General features: G+C 37.8%; 1 protein-coding gene across 1 annotated transcript; it reads left to right on the top strand.

Moving 5' to 3' along the window:
• The first annotated feature begins 529 nt into the window (after positions 1-529).
• Positions 530-23,311, top strand: LOC114681994 (cytochrome P450 2J3-like). Its single transcript, XM_037202720.1, has 7 exons — positions 530-674; positions 1,207-1,367; positions 5,226-5,402; positions 10,525-10,666; positions 16,187-16,374; positions 17,355-17,493; positions 23,205-23,311. Exons 1-7 carry the CDS (start codon positions 533-535, stop codon positions 23,309-23,311), a joined length of 1,056 nt encoding a protein of 351 aa, XP_037058615.1. The 5' UTR covers positions 530-532.
• Positions 23,312-23,525: the final 214 nt, after the last annotated feature.

Raw genomic sequence — 23,525 nt, 5'->3', positions numbered from 1 at the left:
ACTACTCATCCTTCTTAACTTCATGAGTCAAAATCTGTGTTTGCTAGAACTTCTTCTATAATGCCTTTGTTGCTTTGTTAGTAATGTGTGCCTTGTCCTATCCATGAGTGCAATCCTGGTACTCACTGTGACATAAATGAACATATTTTGAATAATGCATTTGGGGCTTTAGAACCAGAAAAACTTGGACAACACCTGGATGTCCACCTACTTGTTGTCTTTCAAAGATTACTTTAAATTTATTATCATACCTCAGTGTTGAAATGGACATTTTGCTAATTGGTGATAAACTTGTTTAGTTTCTATTAGTACAAAGTTGTATAATACATAAGAAGTACTTACTAAACTATGTACTGTTTCAAGTTACCAGAACATGTTAGTCACTTGCATTGAGATATCTATAGACAGCTATCAATTCATTTATTGGCCTTTCTTTTCCTCTGTACACAGGTCTTAATGTAACAGTTTTTCTGGTACTTTTAATCATAATCACAATGCCATAATGCTGAATCTCTTCTTTCCAGGATTGCTCATGTCTAGTGGCCAGACATGGAAGGAGCAAAGAAGGTTTGCACTAATGACATTCAAGAACTTTGGATTGGGGAAGAAGAGTTTAGAGCAGCGCATACAGGAGGAGGCCCTCCACCTTGCAGATGCCATAGGAGAGGAGGAAGGTGAGTCCTTTATAGGGCAGTGCAGGAGGCTGTGTCCCTTTCATTCATTGAACAGATTCTTATTAATTGCCTAAATTCTAGTCTTGGGTCTGCACTGTGCTAGGCACTGAGGACTGAACAGTGAATATCTAGCCAAACCCTTGTCCCAGGAGTTCTACAGCTAAGCAAACAAATGGGTAATTAAATAAATTGTTGAACTTAAAGCTTGGTTTTCTATGTGACTTCACAGATATTGACAAAATCTGTGAATTGTGCCAGGCCCCCTGTAGAGGGATGTAGCCAGAGATTTTCATATGATGCTCTATTGTGCATATTTTATGTCACACGGTGTAGAATCTTTGGAAAGACAGAAAGAAGAAGTAAGACAGAAGGAAGGAAGAAAGAAAGGAAAGAAGGAAGGGAGGAAGGAAGGAAGGGAGGGAGGGAGGGAGGGAGGGAGGGAGGGAGGGAGGGAGGAAGGAAGGAAGGAAAGAAGGAAGGAAGGAAATAAATCAATATCTTTGAAAGACACATTACCTCTCCATACCTCCAGGACATCCTTTTGACCCTCACCTCAAGATCACCAATGGAGTTTCCAATGTCATTTGCTCCATCACGTTTGGGAAGCGCTTTGAGTATGACGATGGTCAGTTTCAGGAGCTGCTGAGGTTATCAAATGAGGTCATATATTTGGAAGCATCAATGATGTGTGTGGTAAGGTCACTACCTTTGCATATTTGGAAAGATTTTTGGATTAGGAATCATTCAAAAGCAGGGACTTTTTATTTTGGGGATTTTGAAATATTATATAATGTCTTAACAGTTGATTTTTTATACAAACCAATTTATAATATAAGAACTTAGCATATACAATACATTGCTAACATTTATATGAACTATTTCATTATTGACATTGGTACATATACATGTATGTATGAATTTCCATTTTTAAAAACAAATAGTAATATTATGTATTATGATTGAGCAGCTTACCCAAATCATTCTTTATTATTATTACTTCAGGACTCCTCTGGTATTTTTATCTTAATTATTTTTGATTTTGTGAATTTGGTAGCCCTGAATTTGATTTGAGTAATATTTAGTTACAATTGTCCTGATTGAGTAACTGTTCTTTATTAATTTATAGTGCCTTTTTAAAAGTCACATTCAACTAGTTTGGATTTGAAATCTACTTTCATGGATAACAGGATAGTTAGAACTGTATCTTTTTAATTTTCATTTGCTTGATGGTAGTTTATTTTCTCTCTAGTAACACTCAGTTTCTGGGTGCACTTACCAATAAGGTTTATTTCTTAAAAACAGTACAATGTTAGTCTAGGTTTTTCATGTAGTCTATTTTTTTCTGTGTTGGAGGCATTGACATTTCAGATTATTGTTGAATAATCCCCACTAATCACTAATTCCTATAATTTTGACAGTTATTTCTCCAGTTGGTTGAGTTAGTGTTTATTTTTTCTTTTCTTTTCTATCACTGTTGCTGGTTGGCTTGTTAATTGTGTTAATTAAAATAGATTTCTTTATAGTTCAGCCATTTTTTTAGTCTTTCCTGTGTCCTCATGATTGACATTACTTTTGCTCCTCTTCTGTGTGTAATGCTTCTTTAATCACCTTCTCCATTGCTGGCTTAGTAGAGCTGAATTGCCTTAGTTTTTACTTTCCTTAAAATATGCTTATTTTTCTATCATTTAAATTTTTAAGATTTATTTTTATTTTATTTATATTGGAAGTTATTTATTTTATGCATGTGGGAGGTTGGCCTGTGTGTATGTTCGTACCCCATGTGTGCAGTGCCTTGGAGGCCAGAAAAGAGACTTGGATCCGCTGAAATGAGTTACAGGATATTTCAAGCCACAATTTTAGTGCGGGGATCAAACCTATGTCCTTTGAAACAGTAGCCATAGCTGTTAACTGATGAATCCTCTCTTTACCCCTCATTATCAGTATTAAGTAATATTTTTTTTTCTGGCGCTAGCACTCTATGTGTATAGGATTAGTTTCTTGAATGTCTTCCAGAGTTCTTAGACAATGTATTCATGCTCATTATTATTATCTATTTACACCTGAACTCAATATTTCTCAACATTGTCCTCCATTCCCAATAGTCTTCTGTTTAATTTAGCCTGTTGGTAATGTTTTCCATTGTGTGTTTTTATTTGACTCCTCAAGCTGTTCATATCTTAACATTTTCATTTTCTTCTTCAAAATTTGTTTCCTTGCTATATGTGTCTTTCATGTTACTGACCTTTTCAAATATGTTACTAATTTTCTCATTGTTTCTGTTGTCTTTTTTCTGTATCTTCCTAACTTTCTCTATCCAGTTCCTGTACGGAATTCATTTTCCTATTTGCATGCTCTTTTAGGCCACTGATCATTTCTGTAAGAAAACCTAATTCTTCATATATCACTTACCTTGTTTTTAATACCCTTGAGTTCATTTGTTCAGGGGGTAATGATTTTTAGTAGCATCCTTCCAGCTTGTATTTTCATATTTATTGTGCTTCTGTGCTAAGGGTTATGTTCACTTGGACATCTCTTTTGGATTGTGTAAAGGTATCAGTTGTGGATGTTTTAGATTTAGCATACAGGGGCTACACAAAGGTTCCAGAGAAAATGAATCTAAAGAATACTTTGTGGTCCTATCAAAGTTCATTTTCTCTTTACAACCTTCTGTTTCAACGCATCCAGTTATGTATGATACACCCCAAAGTGGAGTTATTCTCACTTACCTTCTTCCCACAAGCACTTTCTCCTCAAGTCCAGGAATGCCTCACTAAAACTGATGCATGGATTAGCATGACTTTTAGGTAATAAAAGGGGCATAAAGAATGAGACAGGTTGCACATATTGTCTACAATATTTTATATTCCTTGTTTTAACTCTTAGTCACAGTAATTCCAAGCCCATCAGCTCCATTGCTTTTCTTCTAGTAAGCAGAGCCTAGGAAGTCAGATGAGTTCAGTGAGTATCCACTTAACTTCTAGGTCTATGTGCCAGGAAAATCTTAGAAGGGAAACAAAGAGGTGGCAAAGAGTAATAGTCAAAACACTCTTGACATGGCCAATTACATTAGGTACTTTGATAATCACTGCAAAAGTATATGTCCATTAATTTTCACCATGTCCCTCTACTTATAGAATGATACAGCACGATGTCTGAAACCTAGTACAAAAGTTAACATGCAAATATAGACAGTAATCCACCAGATCTCTGTGTAATGCTTTACATTTCATACCATTCAGTGTGCAGAGAGATACTCCACTAGTAAACAGTCTAATATTATCATTACTTAATATTATTAGTAACATTAAATTTTGACATATTTTAATGTTACTAATAATTTTAAATATTGACAAACTTTAATGTTAATAATATTAATAATAAGTGTTTATCTACTTTAATGTAAATAGTATTAATTTTATAAATATTATTATAACTGTTATCAAACCTGAAGGTAGTAGAAGCTATAACCACACAACTGCCTTATTTTAAGTATTAGTGATTTTACACTGTGCTATACTGTTTACTGAAAATATTATTGAAACTTTACTCACTATTCAATTTACTTCAGTAAAGATTGCCATCTTACCATATAGAAATTAAATCATGCTGTGGACACCAGCATACACAGCTCCTTGCACAATACATATTAGTGTAATTTCTCTGAGGGAAAATAAATCCTGACAAAGTATTAGAACAGCGTGACAAGCCGGGCAGTGGTGGTGTACACTTTTAATCTCAACACTGTGGAGGCAGAGGCAGGCGGATCTCTGTGAGTTCCAGGCCAGGCTGGGCTGCAGAGTGAGTTCCAGTAAAGGCTCCAAAGCTACACAGAGAAACCCTGTCTCAAAAAACCAATTAAAAAAAAAAGAATAGGGTGGCAAGACGCCTATAACTTTCACTATAATCAAGTAGCAAAGCTCTAAGACATGGCATTTGAACATTATTTTCATGAAGTGAGGGGCAGGGATCACACCAGTTTCAGAAATATTTTCTAATCACAATCGATCCCAACTGCATAGGCCTGAAAGAGAATGCCTTCAATGTGATCATAGTATTGACCATGGCTGGACAGTGTTGAAACATGGATAGTGATAAAGATTTTGAGGGTTCCAGATCTGTAACGCTTACTGGTTCAAAGTGGTGTGTCCAACTTAGAATGCAGTGGATGGCTTTTGGGGATTTAAGTCAAGGAGTGGAGCCATGTGATCACTTTGGCAAATAATCTCTTCCAAAACTATTTGCAAAATAATCTCAGAAGGCATGATCAATGGAATCAAAAAGTTTGTTAACTAATATGTTACCATTCAGATAGGAGAGATGATGGTGCAGACCAGGGAGCAAGGAGCTAGGTTAGTGATAAGCAGCCTGTTCTCTCATACATTTTGCATGGCACAATTGAAACACCTGCATTTGCAGTGGTGAGAAAGAAATCAGAAACTAAGATGACCTCAAAGTTCCACTAAGAGAAGCAGAGGGAAGGACAAGATTGTTTAGAAATATAGAAATGTTACTCCATTGTGTCTCCAAGATTTTCTTATTTTTCTTTATAAGCTCTACAATGTCTTTCCATCCATAATGAAGTATGTACCTGGATCACATCAAACAGTTTTCAGAAAGTGGGAAAAGCTGAAATTGTTTGTTTCCCAAATGATGGACAGTCACCGGAAAGATTGGAATCCTGAAGAGCCAAGAGATTTCATTGACGCTTTCTTTACAGAAATGGCAAAGGTGAGGAAGATGCCTCCTGGCTCTTCTTAGAAAAAATATAATGATTTAGTAGTTTCCAACTGATCCTGCATTGCCATACATTTAAGGGTATAACATTGCACTGATTCAGTACTAGATGAATTCCTATTCCTCTTGATCAGTTGAGCTTCTTCTGAGGATTATAGAGATCCCGCTACCACAATGCTCCAAATTCTCAGATGACACTGATATCCTTTTTTATGGCTCCTACCTCCATCTTCAGGATCAAGCATGTATCATATTTCCTTTCTCATTGTCTGTTTCCATCTTATATCTCCTCTCTCTGGCTCTTAAGCTCAAGCCCCCTCTAATAAGGATAGCACAGGCTAATATTCTTCTCTCTAATTAATCACATCTTCAAAGTCAATTTTAGCTTACCAAATAACATACACGGGTTATAAAAAGAAGATGTGGACATCTTTGTAGGTCAATGATTAACAAACAGTACAACTATAAATTATAAATATATTTTAGAAATACATAGTACCATTACACCAAGAATATCATTAGAAGTAAAAGGTCCACTGCTGTTTTGCATGAGTTCCTGAAAATGGCAGATAGTGGAACTGAATGCCCTTCCTTGACCTTACCTACCAGAGTCCAGCTCCAGATGAAATCAGGGTCTGAAGATGGGTGTATACTAGAGCGGCTGCCACAGAAACATCAGAAACGGGATACTTCTTAGTTTCATTTTAGGAGAGATAGACAGAGAGGAAGCATATAGGAGTCATCCCCAGTGGTACAATTCACAGCAAAGGATGGAAGTAGTCAGCAGGGGAAGGAAATGAGCCAGACCATGGTGGTTGGGAGAATCTTGAAGCTTGACTGACTAGCAGCCAGGGTGCTTTTTTATTTACACAGAATTTAGTAACGAAAATAAATCCATGATGTTCGAAAACATAGATCATACCATTTTGGGTTTTGCACATGTGTTTCACTTCCTTTTGCTCATCTTTTAGTCATCATTACTAAACTTGACAGAACAGAGTTATCATTTCCAGTCATTTCCCTCAGGTTTTAACATTATTAAATACACTTATCATTCTTATTCATTAACCCCATAACCCAATTTTTAAGAATCTAGAGGCATATGAAAGCCTGTTCTCAGGCTGGTAGCTTTGGTTACTTCAAGGACACTAGACTAAAATAAAATCTTCAAGCCACCCTGGGCTTTTTGCCATGTCCCAAGTAGTGTATTATTAACTCTTAATGATCAGAGTGCCCAGGGGAAAAAATTCTCAGGTCAAAGCTGCTGTAGTCATTATTCAAATTTTGGCACAATACAATGCTCATGTTTATAACTTTATAGAATTTGTCTATATGTCTAATCCTGGCATTCTGTTGTTCTTTGGTAATACATCACCACAGTGGCTCTGCATGTGCTAAATTTTCTAAGAAAGGGAGGTCCTGGTGTCTCATACTTTATTATCTTTTCACTCTATACTTTGGTCATCAATATGTCTCTAATTAGGGCAGAGTTGTATGCCATATAATTGTCTGAGTGTACAGTGGGAAGAGGCTTATAATCTGAATGATGGCTAACTCTTCTAGCCCACCTTGTTTAAGTTTACTTTGTTTTGATTAGCTTTTTCGTGAGTAAGTACAGAGACAGATGTTTCAAGAATGTCTCATAGTCTCATGAAGAGACCCCTGGCTTCTTTATGTGTCATAATATCCAAGGCATAAGTAAGACCTTCAAGTAGATAAGGATATCTCACTAAAAGTGAGGAGAATAGTATGTTCAGGACTGTCCTGGGAAAGCTTAGAAGCAGCATTCCTGGGAGAAGGCATAAATGATTCATAAGAAATTTTCCATCAATCCAATATTGCCGAATTATACAAATATAAAAATTGCCCCAAGAATGCAACAGGTGCAGATGAAAACCAAAGGTGGCATGGCAGCCATCATACAGCTCAGCTTTGCTCAATCTTTGTCAAGCAGCTGTGCTGTCTTTATGATTTTTGCCATTCAATTCAGATATGACAGTACTACTTTACCTTTAGGTGAAGTAACTATACACACACACACACACACACACACACACACACACACACACACACACACAAAAGCAGCAATTAAACTTCAGAGTTGTAGTATTTGATGGGTTAGTCTGAGGCCAGTCACCCTCCCGATATCAGTTCCCACTGCAGGGAAGAGGCAGTTTGACTGAATGCTAGACTTTAACCTCAAGGCCTGGGCAGGGCTGATGCCTTCCACTAAATCTGTATCGAGACTCTTCAACCACACAAAAGGCCAGAAAGTAGCCTGTTGCATGTAGGTGTTACCACTACATCTTTGTGACAATACTCTGCAGAAACAATTTAAGATACTGAATATTTATTTTGGTTCACAGTTTCAGGAGTTTTTAATCCAATATGACAGAGAAGAAATGGCAGAGCAGATTAGCTCATGGTGGCAGAGGAGTATGCTGGAGCCTGCACTTCATTATGTACCAGGAAGCAGGACCAAAGACAGAGTCCAGGGCCTTGGTATAACTTTGAGTACCTTCCTGAGTGTGGACTCTCCAAAGGGCTCTAACTCCTAATTCTCTTGAACCTCCAAATTAGTCGCAGCAAGTAGGAACCAAGCATTTAAAATATGAGCCTGTAGGGGATGTTTCAGATTCAGATCATAATGCTAATTATAATGATTATTACAGTCTTTATAGATCTAAGACTGCACTGAGGGTATGCAAAAAAAAAATCCATGATGTCAGTGAGAACTAAACTTTTCTATCTGAGTGGTATTTAGAAAGAAACACACACATCCTGGTGGTAACTTTCTTTTTTTTACTTCAACTTGAAAAATCTCTTTTTTTGAAAATCTCTCTGTTTCCACACAGGTACATCTCTCTCCAACAGAAAACTCTAGACAATATATAAGTTACATATTGAGGTTCACATTGCGTTTCTTGAGTAAAAAAAAAAAGCAGAGCCTTTCTGATAACACATGTGAAATCATACAGTTTCTCTCAGACTTGAAATGTTATGCTGACCATAATCATGACAATGCTTGACTGTCAGGCAAGTTTCCTTGTGAGCAGGCAGGAGACACATAGTGTTGGAATGCTCAGCACTTTCTTGAGATACAGTTACCTTAATAGTATCCCAGGACCTAAACATAAACAATTAGTTTGCTGAACCTTGACTCGTGTCAAAACTGAGATTTAGGAGTTCATACAGAAAGTCATTTGCTCAAATAATTTGTCCAGAGAGTTATATGTATAATGTTACCATCCAGACTTTAGCGAGTGGAGAACTGGCATTAAATTTGCTTTATACCTGATCTTGGTTCAACAACCAGACACCTGGGAATTTGTCCTTCTGTGATTCATTTTCAGGGGCAGCCAGCTCTGAGGTCTAAAATTAGTTAAATGTGTAAAAAGCTGTCTTTGTAGCTGAGAATACTGTTATTTTTCTCTGTCTGCCTGAGCTATGAAAAATATCTTGGTATTATTTCTATTCATCAAAATTATACAGCTTGAGAAGAAATCATCTTCTTAACCATCCACAGATATATGTTTGCCCAGTAGATGGAACCTGTTCAAGAGATAAACACAGCATCAATGGAAGAAATACCCATAGCTGTTTTTAGGGAAGAAATATAGTGGCACATGAGAAAAATTTCAGACAGAAGCAAAGCAGCATCCATAGGCAATGGTCCCATAAGCCTTGTTTGATGAGGTTCTTCCATCAGAGAGTTATTCATCTGGTGAATTGACCTTATGAATATCAGTTGTCATCTACTGTAATATGCCATGGACCACAGCAACTGTTAGAGTCCCAATCAGACTCCAGTAATCTGTATTATCACAACTATCATAGAATCTTTGACTCACTGAATTCCAGGTTCCTTCTCTGACCAAGTGTACAGTGTTACATACCTTTCTACCTTCTCTTTTATTTCATTTTCCTGGCATAATAGCTATAGAAGCAATGTTTTAGCCCTAGAAGATGAGGCAAAATATTCACCATATGTGAATTCAGGTGTTAGACCATCAAAACTAGGAGAAGTATGAACAAATTGATGCCTCTGGAGAGGGTTGGCAAAGATAACACTACATTCCAAAGAACTATTGAGAGGACTAGAGAGGTTTTCACAATTTATGACTAATGAGGGAACAGCACAACTACTGAACACGGAGATTTCACTTTATTCTTTCTGTAGCAACCAAAAACACATGTTAGGTATTTGCTATATTCCCATATCATTTTCTATGATTAAGATGTGTGTTGTTTTACTTAGGGTTCTGTAGAGAAACAGAGCTGATAGAATATGTGTGGGGTGTGTGTGTGTGTGTGTGTGTGTGTATGTGTGTGTGTGTGTGTGTGTGTGTGTGTGTGTGTTGGTAGGTAGCCATTGTTGGACTAGCTAGATAACAGCCTGCAAGTCATATATATATATATATATATATATATATATATATATATATATATATATATATATTCATTTATATATATATATAATATTTTGTATTGTATATCTAATGTATTCCAATATCTTAGAATATATATAAAGGCTATATTTAACAAGGAAAGTGGAGGTATCTTTGACCCTTTTGACTGCTCTTCAAACTCTTTTCTTCCTACTTGGCTGCCTTGTTCAGCCTTGACATGAGGGCTTGGACATAATGTTTTTATAACTTATTAGGCCATGTTTGGTTCATAGACCTGGGAGGCCAGCTCTTTTATGAAGGGAAAACAAGAAGTGGATCTGGGAGAGAGAAGAGTGGGAGGTATCTGGGAGAAGTGGAGGGAGGAAAACTGCAGTCAGGATGTGATGTGTGGGAGGAGAACAGATAGATAGATAGATAGATAGATAGATAGATAGATAGATAGATAGATAGGCAGGCAGATAGATAGGCAGATAGACAAATATTAGATAGATAGATAGATAGATAGATAGATAGATAGATAGATAGATAGATGATTGATAGATAGACAAATAATAGATAGATGATAGATAGATAGATAGATAGATAGATAGATAGATAGATAGATAGATAGATAGATGATAGATAGATAGATAGATAGATAGATAGATAGATAGAGATGATAGATAGAAAATAAACAAAAAGGATACAATACATACTATCTTTTCTAGCACCCAGACAAGACAACTACAAGTTTCAATGAAGAAAACCTCATCTGCAGCACTCTGGACCTCTTCTTTGCTGGAACAGAGACAACGTCGGCGACACTGCGCTGGGCTCTGCTCTACATGTCTGTACACCAAGAAGTGCAAGGTGACCATATGCTGAATGTACCTGGACAAGGAAGAATGGTGCTTCTTAAAGTTGTTGCTCAGATGGGGCTGGAAATTTAAATGATAGATTGGAAGACATGGGACAGTTATGAGGCAAAGTCTTTTGGTGTAGTGGGGAAAGAGCATGGACTTCACCTGTACTGTCAGAATTGAGACAAAACATTGGTGCAGATTTTATATTCCGTGCTTTGCAGAATCTTCAGTTCTAGGGAAATAGAGAGAATTCAGCTGTCACTGTGATATATTCCTTCAGAGAGTGACACTGTTGCATCTAAATCTACTCAGTCCCTCCTTCCTTTCCAGCAATGCCTTCCTATTTGCCCTGGACACCATCCAGATGCCTTAGTCAGATACCTGGCATCCTGTTGATGTCACTTCTGTCTGTCCAGACTCTATCATACACACTCTGCATGGTGCCTTCATACATTTCATTTTCTCCATTGGCATTGTCCTTATTCTTGCCTCTAAGTATGGTATTGGATTTCGCTCTATCCAAGCATGTACTATCCCAATATCTTGAGATTTCAGAAGAATTTCTCAGATATTACATATTAAGATGTTTTTATATTGTACTAAGAATTTACTACCTGGCAATTGCAGCCATGAGCTCCCTTGAGAAATGCTACAATATGCCTGATCACCTAGCTTTATACATTGTTTAATACTGCACAAGGACTTTCACCCCTTCAGAAATATTGGACCATCCCATCATTTTTATTGCTCCAGATTACAGAATAATTGGTTTATCAGGTGGGAGTTAATAATATTTTTCATAGCCAGGTGGTGGTGGCACACACCTTTATCCCAGCACTCGGGAGGCAGAGGCAGGTGGATTTCTGTGAGTTTGAGGATAGCCTGGACTACAGAGTAAGTTGCAGAAAAGGTTCCAAAGCTACAAAGAGAAACCCTGTATCAAAATAAAACAAAAGAAAAAGAACAATATTTTTCATGTTATGGGACTTTTTTTTTAATTGTGGAAAGAATATATGAGTGAAGAATGAAGTCATAAGAATAATGATCACTATGTGTCTCACATAGTAAAGATAAAATGGTCATAGTAAAGAGAAATTGGTCATTTCTTGGGCTCCATCCAGTTTTTGAGACAGGGTCATTCACTGGCCTGGAACTCACCAATTAGAGCAGACTTTCTGACCAGTGTGCCATGGGAATCTGCCTGTCTCTGCCTCCCAGTACACTAGAATTGGAAGTACATGCAACCATAACAGGATTTTTTACATGAATTCAAGGGATCAAATTCAGGTACTCATGTTTGCATAGCTTTCTTCATAACCAACTTCTTTTCTTTCTTGATGCAAAATGTATGTTATTATTTCTATATTTATTTATATGTATATTGCCCCCATTTCCACTGCTGTGATAAAATACTATAACTAAAGCTAACTTATATATAGGAGAGTTTATTTTGACTGACAGAGTCTATAACTACACATGAAGGATGGCAGTGGGAAGTAGGAGCAGAAAGCTGAGAAATCACATCTAAACTACAAACACAAAGCTAAGACAAACTGAAAGTAGTACGAGGATAGAAACCCTAAAAGCCTATCTCCAGTGACATACTTCCTGCAGTAAGGCTCTGTTTCCTAAAGGTACCCTGACTTCTCAAGCAGGCCCACCACCTAGGTCTAAGTGTTTAAATTCTATGGTTTATAAAGTACATTTCTCATTTACTCCTCTCCATTTGTCCTTTGGTCCCTATAGACCCATGGTGATGTTATGATGCAAAATTCATTTAGTCTAACTTTAAAAGTCTCCATTGTCTTTAACAATATCAATACTGTTTTAAAGTCTAAAGCCTCTTCTAAAACTCAAGGCAATCCCTAACTGTGACCTACTGCAAAACCAAAACACAGATATATATAATTCCAGCATGCAGTAGTAGAGAATATACATTTCTATTCATGAATGGAGATATACTGAGAAAATACTGAAACACAGCAAGAGTGAAACCCTTTGCTGGTGTCTCATGGGTCTGGCATCTCAAATACCTTGTGGGTTCTACTGCATCCCAGCCTTCAATTTCAAAATGTCATGCAATGGACTTTCATGTTCTTCTAATGAGGACTCTACTGTTAGTTTAACCATTCCTCTGGAATGCCATAAAAAGATTCATCAAGTCCTTCATTCTTGCATCCCCAATAACTCTAAAACATGATGATGAACTGACAAGTTCAGCTGCCAGGTTGTGATGGCCCTTGGCCTTTGGATCACATTTGCATTAGTTTTTGTTTTCCAGAAGCAGGGGAGTTAAGTCCTTGGAACCTTTCTTTTTGCAAGTTGAAAGCTTATCTAAAGTCTTACTGTCAGGGAAAGCTTCCCATTGTTTCCATGAACAGCAATGGGCCTCTCCTTAATGGCAGTAATTTCCTTAACAATGACAGCCTATTATCCATCAGAGGTTTGGAGGAAAACATTAAGCTTTTAATACTCCTTTGTTTTCCAAGCTCTATATTTTTAATTTCATTCTGTGCAACTTTCTTTTTTTAATAATAGACCTAAGAGTAACTAATGATAACCATAACACAGATTCAATTAAAATATTTATGCCAAAGAAATTACTCCATTACTTTTTATCATAGCCTCAGGCAAGTCCTTAGGGCAAGAGCAGAAGAACCCACCAAATTCTCCATCACAGTATCACATGAGTGATTAGAAACTCAGTTGTAAATCAAGTTCTTATTTCCTTCTGAAACCTCATTATCTAGGCCTACACTACTGTCTTTCAGGCTCCTATTAGAATGGCCCATTAATCTCTGTGAATCACTTCTCTATTCCAATGTTCAAAGTGTTCCACATTTCTCTAAAAATAAATAATATAAAGCCTAACATATTAAGTATCTTCATAGCAGTAAGCCCATTTCTTTGTATCCATTTCTGTATTAGTTATTCTTCTATAACTAAATAAAATTCCATGACCAAAAGCAGCTTATTGAAGGAAGAGCTTGTTTTGGTTTGTAGTTCCAAGAAGAGACTCCATTAATGTGGGGCAGCCATGGTGCAGATGGCCAGAGGAGAACACTGAAAATTCACACTTCAACTGCACACGGGAAGTGGAGATAAAACTGGAAATGGGGCAAGGCTATGAACTTTCAAAGCTGACGCAAGTGACATACTTCTTCCAGCAAGGCTACATCTCCTAAAGGTCCCATAATCTCCACAGACAGTGCCAAGGACCTGCACCAAGTGTTCAGATACCTGAGCCTATGGGAAAGATTTTTATTCGAATTTCTACAACATGCATCTTGGGTTGCAATTTAAAATGCATGTCTACCTGACTATTTAAGTTTTAAAAACCTTGAGTGTTATTGAAGATCAGATTTGACTTCTGTAGCAGAGGCTCCAGAATATGACTAGACTTACATGACAGATATTGCACTCATGTTCATTTTACAATATTCACAGAACTCAAGATGTAGGACCAATCAGAGAATTGATGGACCATGAATAAATAAAGTATGGCATATATGAGCTAGAGAGGATATTCTGTCATCAAGAAAAGAAGTTTTAATAACTGCTCTATCACAGATAAGCTTTCAGGACAAGATACTAAGTTAAATGACCAACTGCAAAATTATAGAAACTATCCTACCCAATGCAAATGATTTATCTAGAATAATAAATTTTTAGACACAAAAAGTTGAATGAGGGATGGGAACTTGAGTGTATTTATAAACATTAAGTTTCACTTTCAGATAAAAATTTCTTGAAAATTATATTCAAAATAAAATGTTAATATTATACCACAGAACTAGATCACAAGGCTTCAGAAAGAGTTAGGTCTTGATTTGCAACCAATTGTCAGCTACTCATGTGATACTTTGACCAATAATCTGGTGGTCTTCTGCTCTTGCTGTAAGAACTTGCCTGAGGCTATGATTAAAAGTAATGGAGTAATTTCTTTGGCACAAAATTTCAATTGAGTCTGTGGTATGGACTGAATAGTTATTGGTTTATACACTTAAAAATTGCTATGAAGATCCCAAAATTGGTGGAACACACAATTAATCATAATACTTGTGAATATAAAGCAAAAATAATACAAGTTTGAGGTTATCTGGCTACAATAGAAAACCTGACCACAAAAACAAAGCATGGCAATCATGATAATTTTGAATATATACATATGCCCATTTAAGTATTTATAAACTGTAATACATGGATATACATTTATTTCTCACACAGAAGAAACATTTAAACTATACCTTGTAATGGGCTTATTATTCCAAATCCTTTCAACTTGTTGCTGTGTTAAACTGGGAGTGAAGATCAACATTCTCTAGGGTGGTTCCCATGAGAACAGTCTTTGTATCCACAGGAAAAGAAGAGAGGAAGGAAGCAAGGAGCCATCTTTTCAGACCTTGTCCCAGGATAAAACGTCATGCCTATTTGCTTTTTCTTGGCCAGAACTTAGTCACATGCTCACATTTACAACAAATGAATCTAGGAAATTAAGTTTTTAAATGTTTAGCTGGGCATCAGTGGAATCTCTATTAATATAGAAAGTGGGTAAATTACATGGGGAAGAGTGAGCAGTTTCAATTGTTTGTTTGGTTTGTATCAGTCTATGTAATTATCAAAACATCATTAAAATGAAGCCTGCTTATTCTTAGTTGTTGATGAGGAAACTGATCCTGGAAGTATGAAAGTGGCTTCAGCAGCAAATAATGTTCACAAACAGCTTGCTCTGTGCCTTTTATTCTGAGACATCTCCTTAAGAAATCACAGCCAACAGACATTCAGTAGGTTGAAAGATTGTGTCCTCTTTATAAACTCATTTTTGAAATATAATTACCAATTTTGTGGTATTAGGAGGTGATAAGCCTTGAATGGTAGTGCATATAAAAAAGAGATACAGAAGAAGCCAGTGAGATGGTTCAGCTGGTAAATGGACATCCTGCAAACCTGAACACCTAAGTTCAGTGCCAGCATCCAGAAGGCACAAGAATTGACTCCTACAAGCTGTCCTATGGACTTCACTCTTAGACTAATAGAAAAATATGTTTTTAATTTTTACTTTTAAAAGCAGGAACCAAAAAAGATCCCTTCCCCTTATGACACTAGGACACAGTAAAGCTTTGCCAACTATGAGACAAGATTAATCTTATCAGAAAAGAAATCTCTTGATTCCTTAATTGTAGATTTCCCAGACTTCCAAACTCAGAAAACTAAAATTTTGTATTTTATAAACCACTAGGTTAAAGGAACTTATTTGAGAAGCCCAATTTGGTAGTACTATGTGATACCATGCTGATCATAGCTAATCAGTTCAGGGTAGGAGGAAAGCTATTCTATTTTGTAAGAATAAGGAAATTACACAGTCGACAGTTTTTCAAAGCAGTCCTTTGAAGAGTTGAGGAACATGGTGTTCCTTTATAAGAAGAAAACTGGATGAAATTAAGAGGATAACATCTTAGAGACAACTTCTCTGTCTTCATAAAAGACACTAAACTTTTAAACTAACAGAGCCCCTGTTTTCTGGCAGAAAAAGTATACGCTGAGATTGACAGAGTGATTGGCCATGGGAGACAGCCAGGCACAACTGACCGAGAGTCCATGCCCTACACCAATGCTGTCATCCATGAGGTGCAGAGGATGGGTAACATCATCCCCCTGAATGCTCCCAGGGAAGTAACAGCAGATAGCACACTTGCTGGATTCCACCTGCCCAAGGTAACTTTGTACTCTCAGATTCCAGGGTTCCAGTCCATCCTTGGCATCTTCTGAGGAATCTAAACACAAAAAGTAACATGTATTTCTGCCCCAAGAAAACATTTAAACTGAGAGAAAGAGATAGTGTTCCCAGAACAAAAGAAAAATAGCTTTCCTGCAAGGTGTCTAACTTATGTTTATGTGTACAAAGAGGAGTAGAGAAAGGAAGATTCCTTGGTGAAATCTGCTTTGATTTCAGCAAATAAAGTAAAAGTTGGCTTTATTAGCTGAAGGACATCCTAGCATCTTCTGATGTTAATGTGAGGTGGGAGTATGGTGTGGTTAAGTTGTATTCATGGCATTGTTGGCATTGTCAACTGTGGAGGAGGAGATATGGATCAAAGAGAACACTAAGGTGGTAGTGAGAAGTAGTCATTGACATGACAAAATAAAAAGAGATTGATAGAATGGATCAGATCACTGATGGGGAGGATGAGTCAGTGAGCCTATAGCCACACTTTGGGGAATCCAGGCACCCTGCCAGGGAATCTGTTGGACTGGGCTTGCTTACTCTGCTTCTTTCATGTGTTACTAACCATGCTGAGGGACTGAGTTCACAGGTCTCCATACTGAGGGTTATGAATAGAAAAGCAATGAAGGAAGAGTCATCATTTCTTTTGCAGACTTTCCATGGTCCTCACTGTAGGAAGGAGATGGGTGGATGGTTGTTCACCCCATATCCAGTTATGTTCCCAGGATTGGTCACATGTTGTTTCCCTAGGCAAATGCTGACCTCTTTCCACAGACTTGTGTTTTGTAATAAAGAACAGACTAATATCACTGTAATATCCTAAGGATGCACAATCTATAATTGATCTAGACTAAGGATAGAAATTTTAGAGGAGCTGAGGGTGTAAAGAATAATGGGAGCTTGGGAACCCTCATCCCCTGTCTTGGTCTGTTCCATATATCAAGCCTTGACTCTTTGCTGTCTTCCTTAGGGGACCATGATCCTGACCAATTTGACTGCTCTGCACAGGGACCCCAAAGAGTGGGCCACTCCAGACACCTTCAATCCAGAGCACTTTTTGGAGAATGGACAGTTTAAGAAGAGAGAATCTTTCCTGCCATTCTCAATAGGTGAGTGGTAATGGAGAAGAAACAGGTCAGAATCTTTCCTTATCCCTCCCCTCCTCTTCTCCTTATAGACTTCCACTCTAATTTTAATATCTCCATATGGCCTCAATCAGTGCATCTCCAAGGTGACTGTTTTGGAGCCCAATGATCTCTGGACCTGGCACTCTTCAGACCACCCCTACCTCTCAAGCTCTCCTTGCCTCTGATGGAAATTGTGGTGCCATAAGGGCTTCATGAATCATCACATTTAAAATGTTCCCATATCTACACTAGCTATAAAATAAAAACAGGAATACACAGAAACTCACTGGTGTTTTGCTACTGAGGATTGTATTGCTCTCTCTTAACAAGATGGTTCATTAGCAGACAAATTACTTGACATCACAAAGGTGACATATTTGCTAGTAATCAGATAGGAATAGGGTATTAATGTCTATTTAATGTGATAAGCAAATTCCAATTAAGAGAAGAGATTTTTCTTATTCAAAACCATTTGCCAAAAGAATTGGCAGAGCAGATCAGCTTAAGTTTTCAGTCCTATTTCAGTTCTTTGTCTATTACATATGAATGGCAACTGACGTCCCCAGTTATAGACCCTTCTGCTTTAGGATTCCCTAAGTTCATGGCCTATGTATTAGTTAGGATCTTGCTGAATAACAACTATCCCAAACTGAATTATTTCCAAAGAGTACATTATCCTCAAAGGTTTCCAGGTCAGATCATTGGCTTAGCTAATCTTGGTTAACCTGCCATACATGGTATCCTGGGTTTTCATATTGGTATTGCTTAAGATTCCAAGAAATAGAGCAGTAGAACACAGGCCTGGTAAGATGCAGGCTGGGACTGTCACCCCATGATTTCTGGTGACCTATAAAAATCATTAAACCATTCCAGTTCAAGGAAAGGAAAGGCCTACAGACTTTGGAATAGTTGTGAAGTCCCAGTGATTATAACAAGAAACCAAGGCAAGAGAACAGTTGGGTGTTTTGCTTTCAGCATTTTTTTTCTGGTGGGGTGCATGTGATTCAGTTACCTGGAGATGCCCAATGAGGACAAGAAGAGAGAACACCTGAAAAAAACCCTGGTTGACAAAGCAGCAGTCTGGATTTTCTACCACAGTCCTATCTTTGGCATGTAGCTACTTTCCTTCAGCATTTCTAGAACTTCCTAAAGACAACATCTCTGGAGCTGTTATATTATGCAGTTTCTCTTCTCTTAGAAAAGATAACCAAACTATACAATTGTTATTTATATGTTATCACAGAATATATAAAAACTAATTTATAATTTCACATGTTCTCCTGATTTATGTCCACCCCTATTAGGTCAAGAAACTGACAGCTTGATATATACTAATATAATTAATATTAATTACTATTACTATATTGAAACAAATATTATATAATATTAAATAAGAGAGTTTTTTAAAATTTGCAACTGGTGCATGGTTACTGAAGACCTTTGGCTATAGTCTAAGTTGACCCTCATATTTCGCACAAAGGTCATTTTTTGCTTTTTTTTTTTTTAAGGGAAAGAGTCAAAGTAACCTTTAGACCAGGCTATGTTGTTAGCTTTCCCTCACTGAAAACAATATCTGAATGAACAACTTCTTAGGAGGAAGGTATGTTTGTTAGCAATACGTGGCTGAAGAATGCAGCCATCTCATGGTGGGGAAGAAGCAAGAGAAAGAAGCTGTGAGATTGCAGATATCCCATGAGGACTTGGCTCAAATGACCTATGTTAGGCACACACCTACTTAATTTTCCACCACTTCCCAATAGTGCTACAGTTGGCAACCAAAGCCTGTAGATGAAGTCCTTGTCTACAATGAAAATAACTAAACTACATACATTCAAGTTTCAAAGCCTGGTTGAATGTTGTCATATCATTCAAGTCTCCCAGATGAGTGTCTATAGTCTCTAAAGAGAGACCAGATATGAGCTCTGACAGTACATCCTTGAAATGCATTCTTAACTAATATTATGGGGAATCTGTACTCCCCAGGGTGAATTATGGGGGATAAAAAAGTTTTATCTTAAGAATTTGTCCAGAATTCTAGTCTTCTTCAGTCATTGAAATTCTCTGTCTTAGTTTGTTGTCTGTTTCTGTGATAAAAATGAACAAATGTAACTTAAGGAGGAAACAATTTATTTAGCTTGTACTTCCTGATCATAGTCTGAAGAATACCAAGAGAGGAACCTGGAGACAGAAAGTGAAGAGTAGGATGTGGAGGGGATAGGCTTATGTGCTTGTTTCTATGACTTAATCAGCCTGCTTTGTTATCTCACCCATGACCATGTGCTTGAGGGTGGAACTTCCCATAGTAAACTGGGCTATTAGTCGAAAGAAATAACTAAAAAGAGAGGGTAGGAAAAGGAAAAAACATAAAAACAAATTGTTCTTCTCAAGCATGAGCTCTGATTCCAACATTGGTCAGGATTATCTTTGGACAGACTCTTCCAACAGTATATATTAATATTACTAGTTTTATTTACACAGTCACAGGTACATATTGATAAAATGGCTCCTGGCAAGTTGGAGAGGAAGAGAAGTGAGTAACTAGTGGCTTCACATTCCAAAACATCTGAAAGCCTGGAGATAAGAAGGACCGGTGCTGCAGTCTGTGCCTGAGTAACCAAAAGTCTCTGCAGAGGTGGAGAGAGCTGGAATGTGATGGTCATGAGCAGACACAGCAAAACAGTCACAGGGGTTCAGGAAGAGTCAGGCCTGCCAAGTGGCAAGTGCCAGCCAACTGGATGCTATCAGCTCAGCTCAGGAGAGATTTTTCTTCTAACTTCAGTGACCCACATGCCAATCATTTCTGAAATGACCTCACAGACAGACCTTGATTTTCTAGTCATCTCTCAGTCAAGATGGTCACTGACTTGGTTACTGTTCTTTGTTGTGAAGACACTTCATGAGCAAGGTGACTCTTATAAAATAAAGCATTAAATTGGGATCCTGCTTACAGTTTCAGAGGATTAGTCCATGATCATTATGGCAAGAAGTAGACAGGCATGGCACTGGAGCAATATCTGGGAATTTTACATTCTGATCCATAGGCAGAAAGACAGAGAGACACAGACAGGGAATGAGAGCTAGAAGAGATGCAGAGAAAGAGGGGGGAGGGAGGGAGGGAGGAGGGAGGGAGGGAGGGAGAGATAAGCCTGGTGTGGTTTTTGAAATTTCAAACCCCCTTCCAGTGGCACATGTCCAATAAGGCCACACCTCCTAATTCTTCTCAAAAGAGTTTCACTGCCTTATGAATAAGCATTCAAATTTATGACCTTATGGGGGACATTCCAGTCCTACCATCACAGTAATCAAGATTACCCATCATATAGGCCAAACTTTTAATAATATGCTCCATGTTGAACAACTAATTCACACTCCTCCAGTCTTGCACAGAGGGTGAGAAGAGACTGTTTCACATAATTACTGTCTTAGTTAGGGTTTCTATTGCTGTGAAGAGACACCATAATCAAACCAACCATTATAAAGTAAAACATTTAATTGGGGTGGATCACCTGCATTTCAGAGTTTTACTCCATTGTTGCTATGGTGGGAAGCAAGGCAGCATGCAAACAGACATGGTGACACAGAAGGAACTGAAGGTTCTTACATCATGACCCATAGGCAAGAGGAAATGGTCTGTGTAGAAGGAGGTTTTCCTATATCCTGCCCGGTCTTGAGGTCCCCCAGCCGCTTACAAAATAATCATTCAGAGGCTTAAATTAATTACAAACTGTATGGCCTATGGCATGTTTTGTGCTAAGTAACTCATTCATCTTAAATTAACCCATTCCTATTCATCTATATGTTGCCATGTGGCCATGGCATTACCAGTTTGCTGGCATGCTGTTGCCCCTTTCGTGTTGGGCTAGGTCTCTCTCGACTCTGCACTTCTCCCTGCATCTCTGCTTGGATTTCCTGCCTGGCTGTAAGCTTTCTGGCCATAGGCCAAAACAACTTTATTTATTATGCAATTGGAGCCACACATATTCACAGCATACAGAAAGACATCCTGCAATGGGTCTGAGATACTGAGATAGCCTCTAAGCCCGCCTCCACAGTGACACACTTTCTCCAACAAGTCCATACTACCTATTACAACAAAACCACACTGCTCAGTAGTGCAATTCTCTATGAGCTAATGGAGGCGAATTACATTCAATCTACCACAGGTGACAAATTAGGAAGGCTGTGGTTCATAACAAGGAGTGGCTTAGTCATAGTAACAGAGGGGGTAGCAGACAGGTTAGGTCATTAACCCTGTATCCTAACTTTGCATATAATGATCTAGAGATTCTTACAGGAGAATCTTGGAAACTTGAGTTGTTAGCCATGTTATAAAAAACAGACAACAGGAAGAGCATGAGGAGAACAGAAATGAGTGAAACAACATGGTGAAAAACACAGGTGTTATATAACACAGTGACATCATCATCGTCATCATCATATCATCATCATCATCATAACACATTTATGTTTACTATGCACCTTTTCAGGATTTTTCATTTTATTTTCTCAACAAACTGTGTTAGGCAGGTAACAAAGTGGAAACAGGCATACATCAGAAAATTCTACAGTGTTTAATGTCTTTGAAGTCCAATGCAGCTTCCTAAACATTAGCCTGCAGAAAATGAAGCATACTATCATTCCTGCTACCATGTCCTTGTTAGAAGCACCAATAAGACATCCAAAATATATCCAAATTTTAATCTTAGTTTTGTCTGAATGCTGTTCTAAGCATTTTGTTATAGTCTTTATAAATTTGTTTTTCTTGATGTTTTTAAAACTTTGTTCAGTCAAAGTTAGTGTGCAGAGGAGACATCTAACTCCATAAAACACTTGCCTTGGGAAGTATATAAGTATATGTGATCCCCAAGTCACATAAAATTTTGGAACATGGTGCCATGTGCTTATAATCCTAGTAGTTGAATGCAGTGTCCCTTGTGCTCGATAGCCAGACCTACTTGACAAGTTTAAGGCAGTTAAGAACTTATTTAAAATAGATGAGGGTTATAGCATTTGAGGATGAACTCCTGGGTTGTCCTCTGGCATCCACACACATATGCCAACAAGTGTACACATAATGAGCAGACATATGAATAAACATATCAGCAGAAACATGGTTTAGGGACTGGAAATCTGCAGTACTGTTGGAATACATGGTGAGGACATTCAAATGGTGAGGAAGAGAACAGTGGCATGCTAGGGATGTCCCTAGATCATCAACAATCACCCATGTCAACACAGATATCCCATAGAGACTGAGGACTTGACAGGTACAGAAATGGATGTAGACACAAATACATATGTCTATACACACTTAGATAATACACCTTGTACATGTGTGTATGGTGTGAGATGACCCAGAACAATGACTTCCAGAGTTGTGAGAATGTCTCTTGCCAATGTTTTATTTTAAATATAATATTATTCAATAAATAGAACCAGGATACTTGGGATGATGGCAATTTCCTTGGGTTGGCAAAATGAAAACACAAATCTGAGATATATAGCTATGCAAAAGAACAGGAAATAACAGCTTGTATTAGGTTAATGGCCAAATCATGAAGATGTTAGACATAATCAACTGGACACATAGTTCAGGATCAGCTTGGCATTTACAGTAGGAAGTTGGGTGCACCTGTACTTGATGCTCCAAAGTCAGCTGAGGAAGTGACTCATCTTCTGTTCTTGTCCTGCAGGAAAGAGATCTTGCCTGGGAGAACAATTGGCCAAGTCTGAGCTATTCATTTTCTTCACTGCTCTCATGCAAAAATTTACCTTCAAGCCGCCATCAATGAGAAGCTGAGCCTGAAGTTCAGAATGAGCCTCACCTTTCCCCAGTAGCTACCGCATCTGTGCTGTCCCCAGACTGTGATGCTGGAGAAGGAAAAAGGAAAGAGTACAGGGAGGAATGGTGTGTGCCCTGATGCTGCTGGACCTTGCTCACATGAGAGAGAGCAATGTCAAAGAATGAAGGTGATTCAAGAAATATTGAAGGAATTGGACTAAAAATATGAATC

The sequence above is a fragment of the Peromyscus leucopus genome, chromosome 2 (assembly GCF_004664715.2).
Source record: "Peromyscus leucopus breed LL Stock chromosome 2, UCI_PerLeu_2.1, whole genome shotgun sequence".
Taxonomy (NCBI): domain Eukaryota; kingdom Metazoa; phylum Chordata; class Mammalia; order Rodentia; family Cricetidae; genus Peromyscus; species Peromyscus leucopus.
This window is presented reverse-complemented; position numbering and strand designations above follow the sequence as displayed.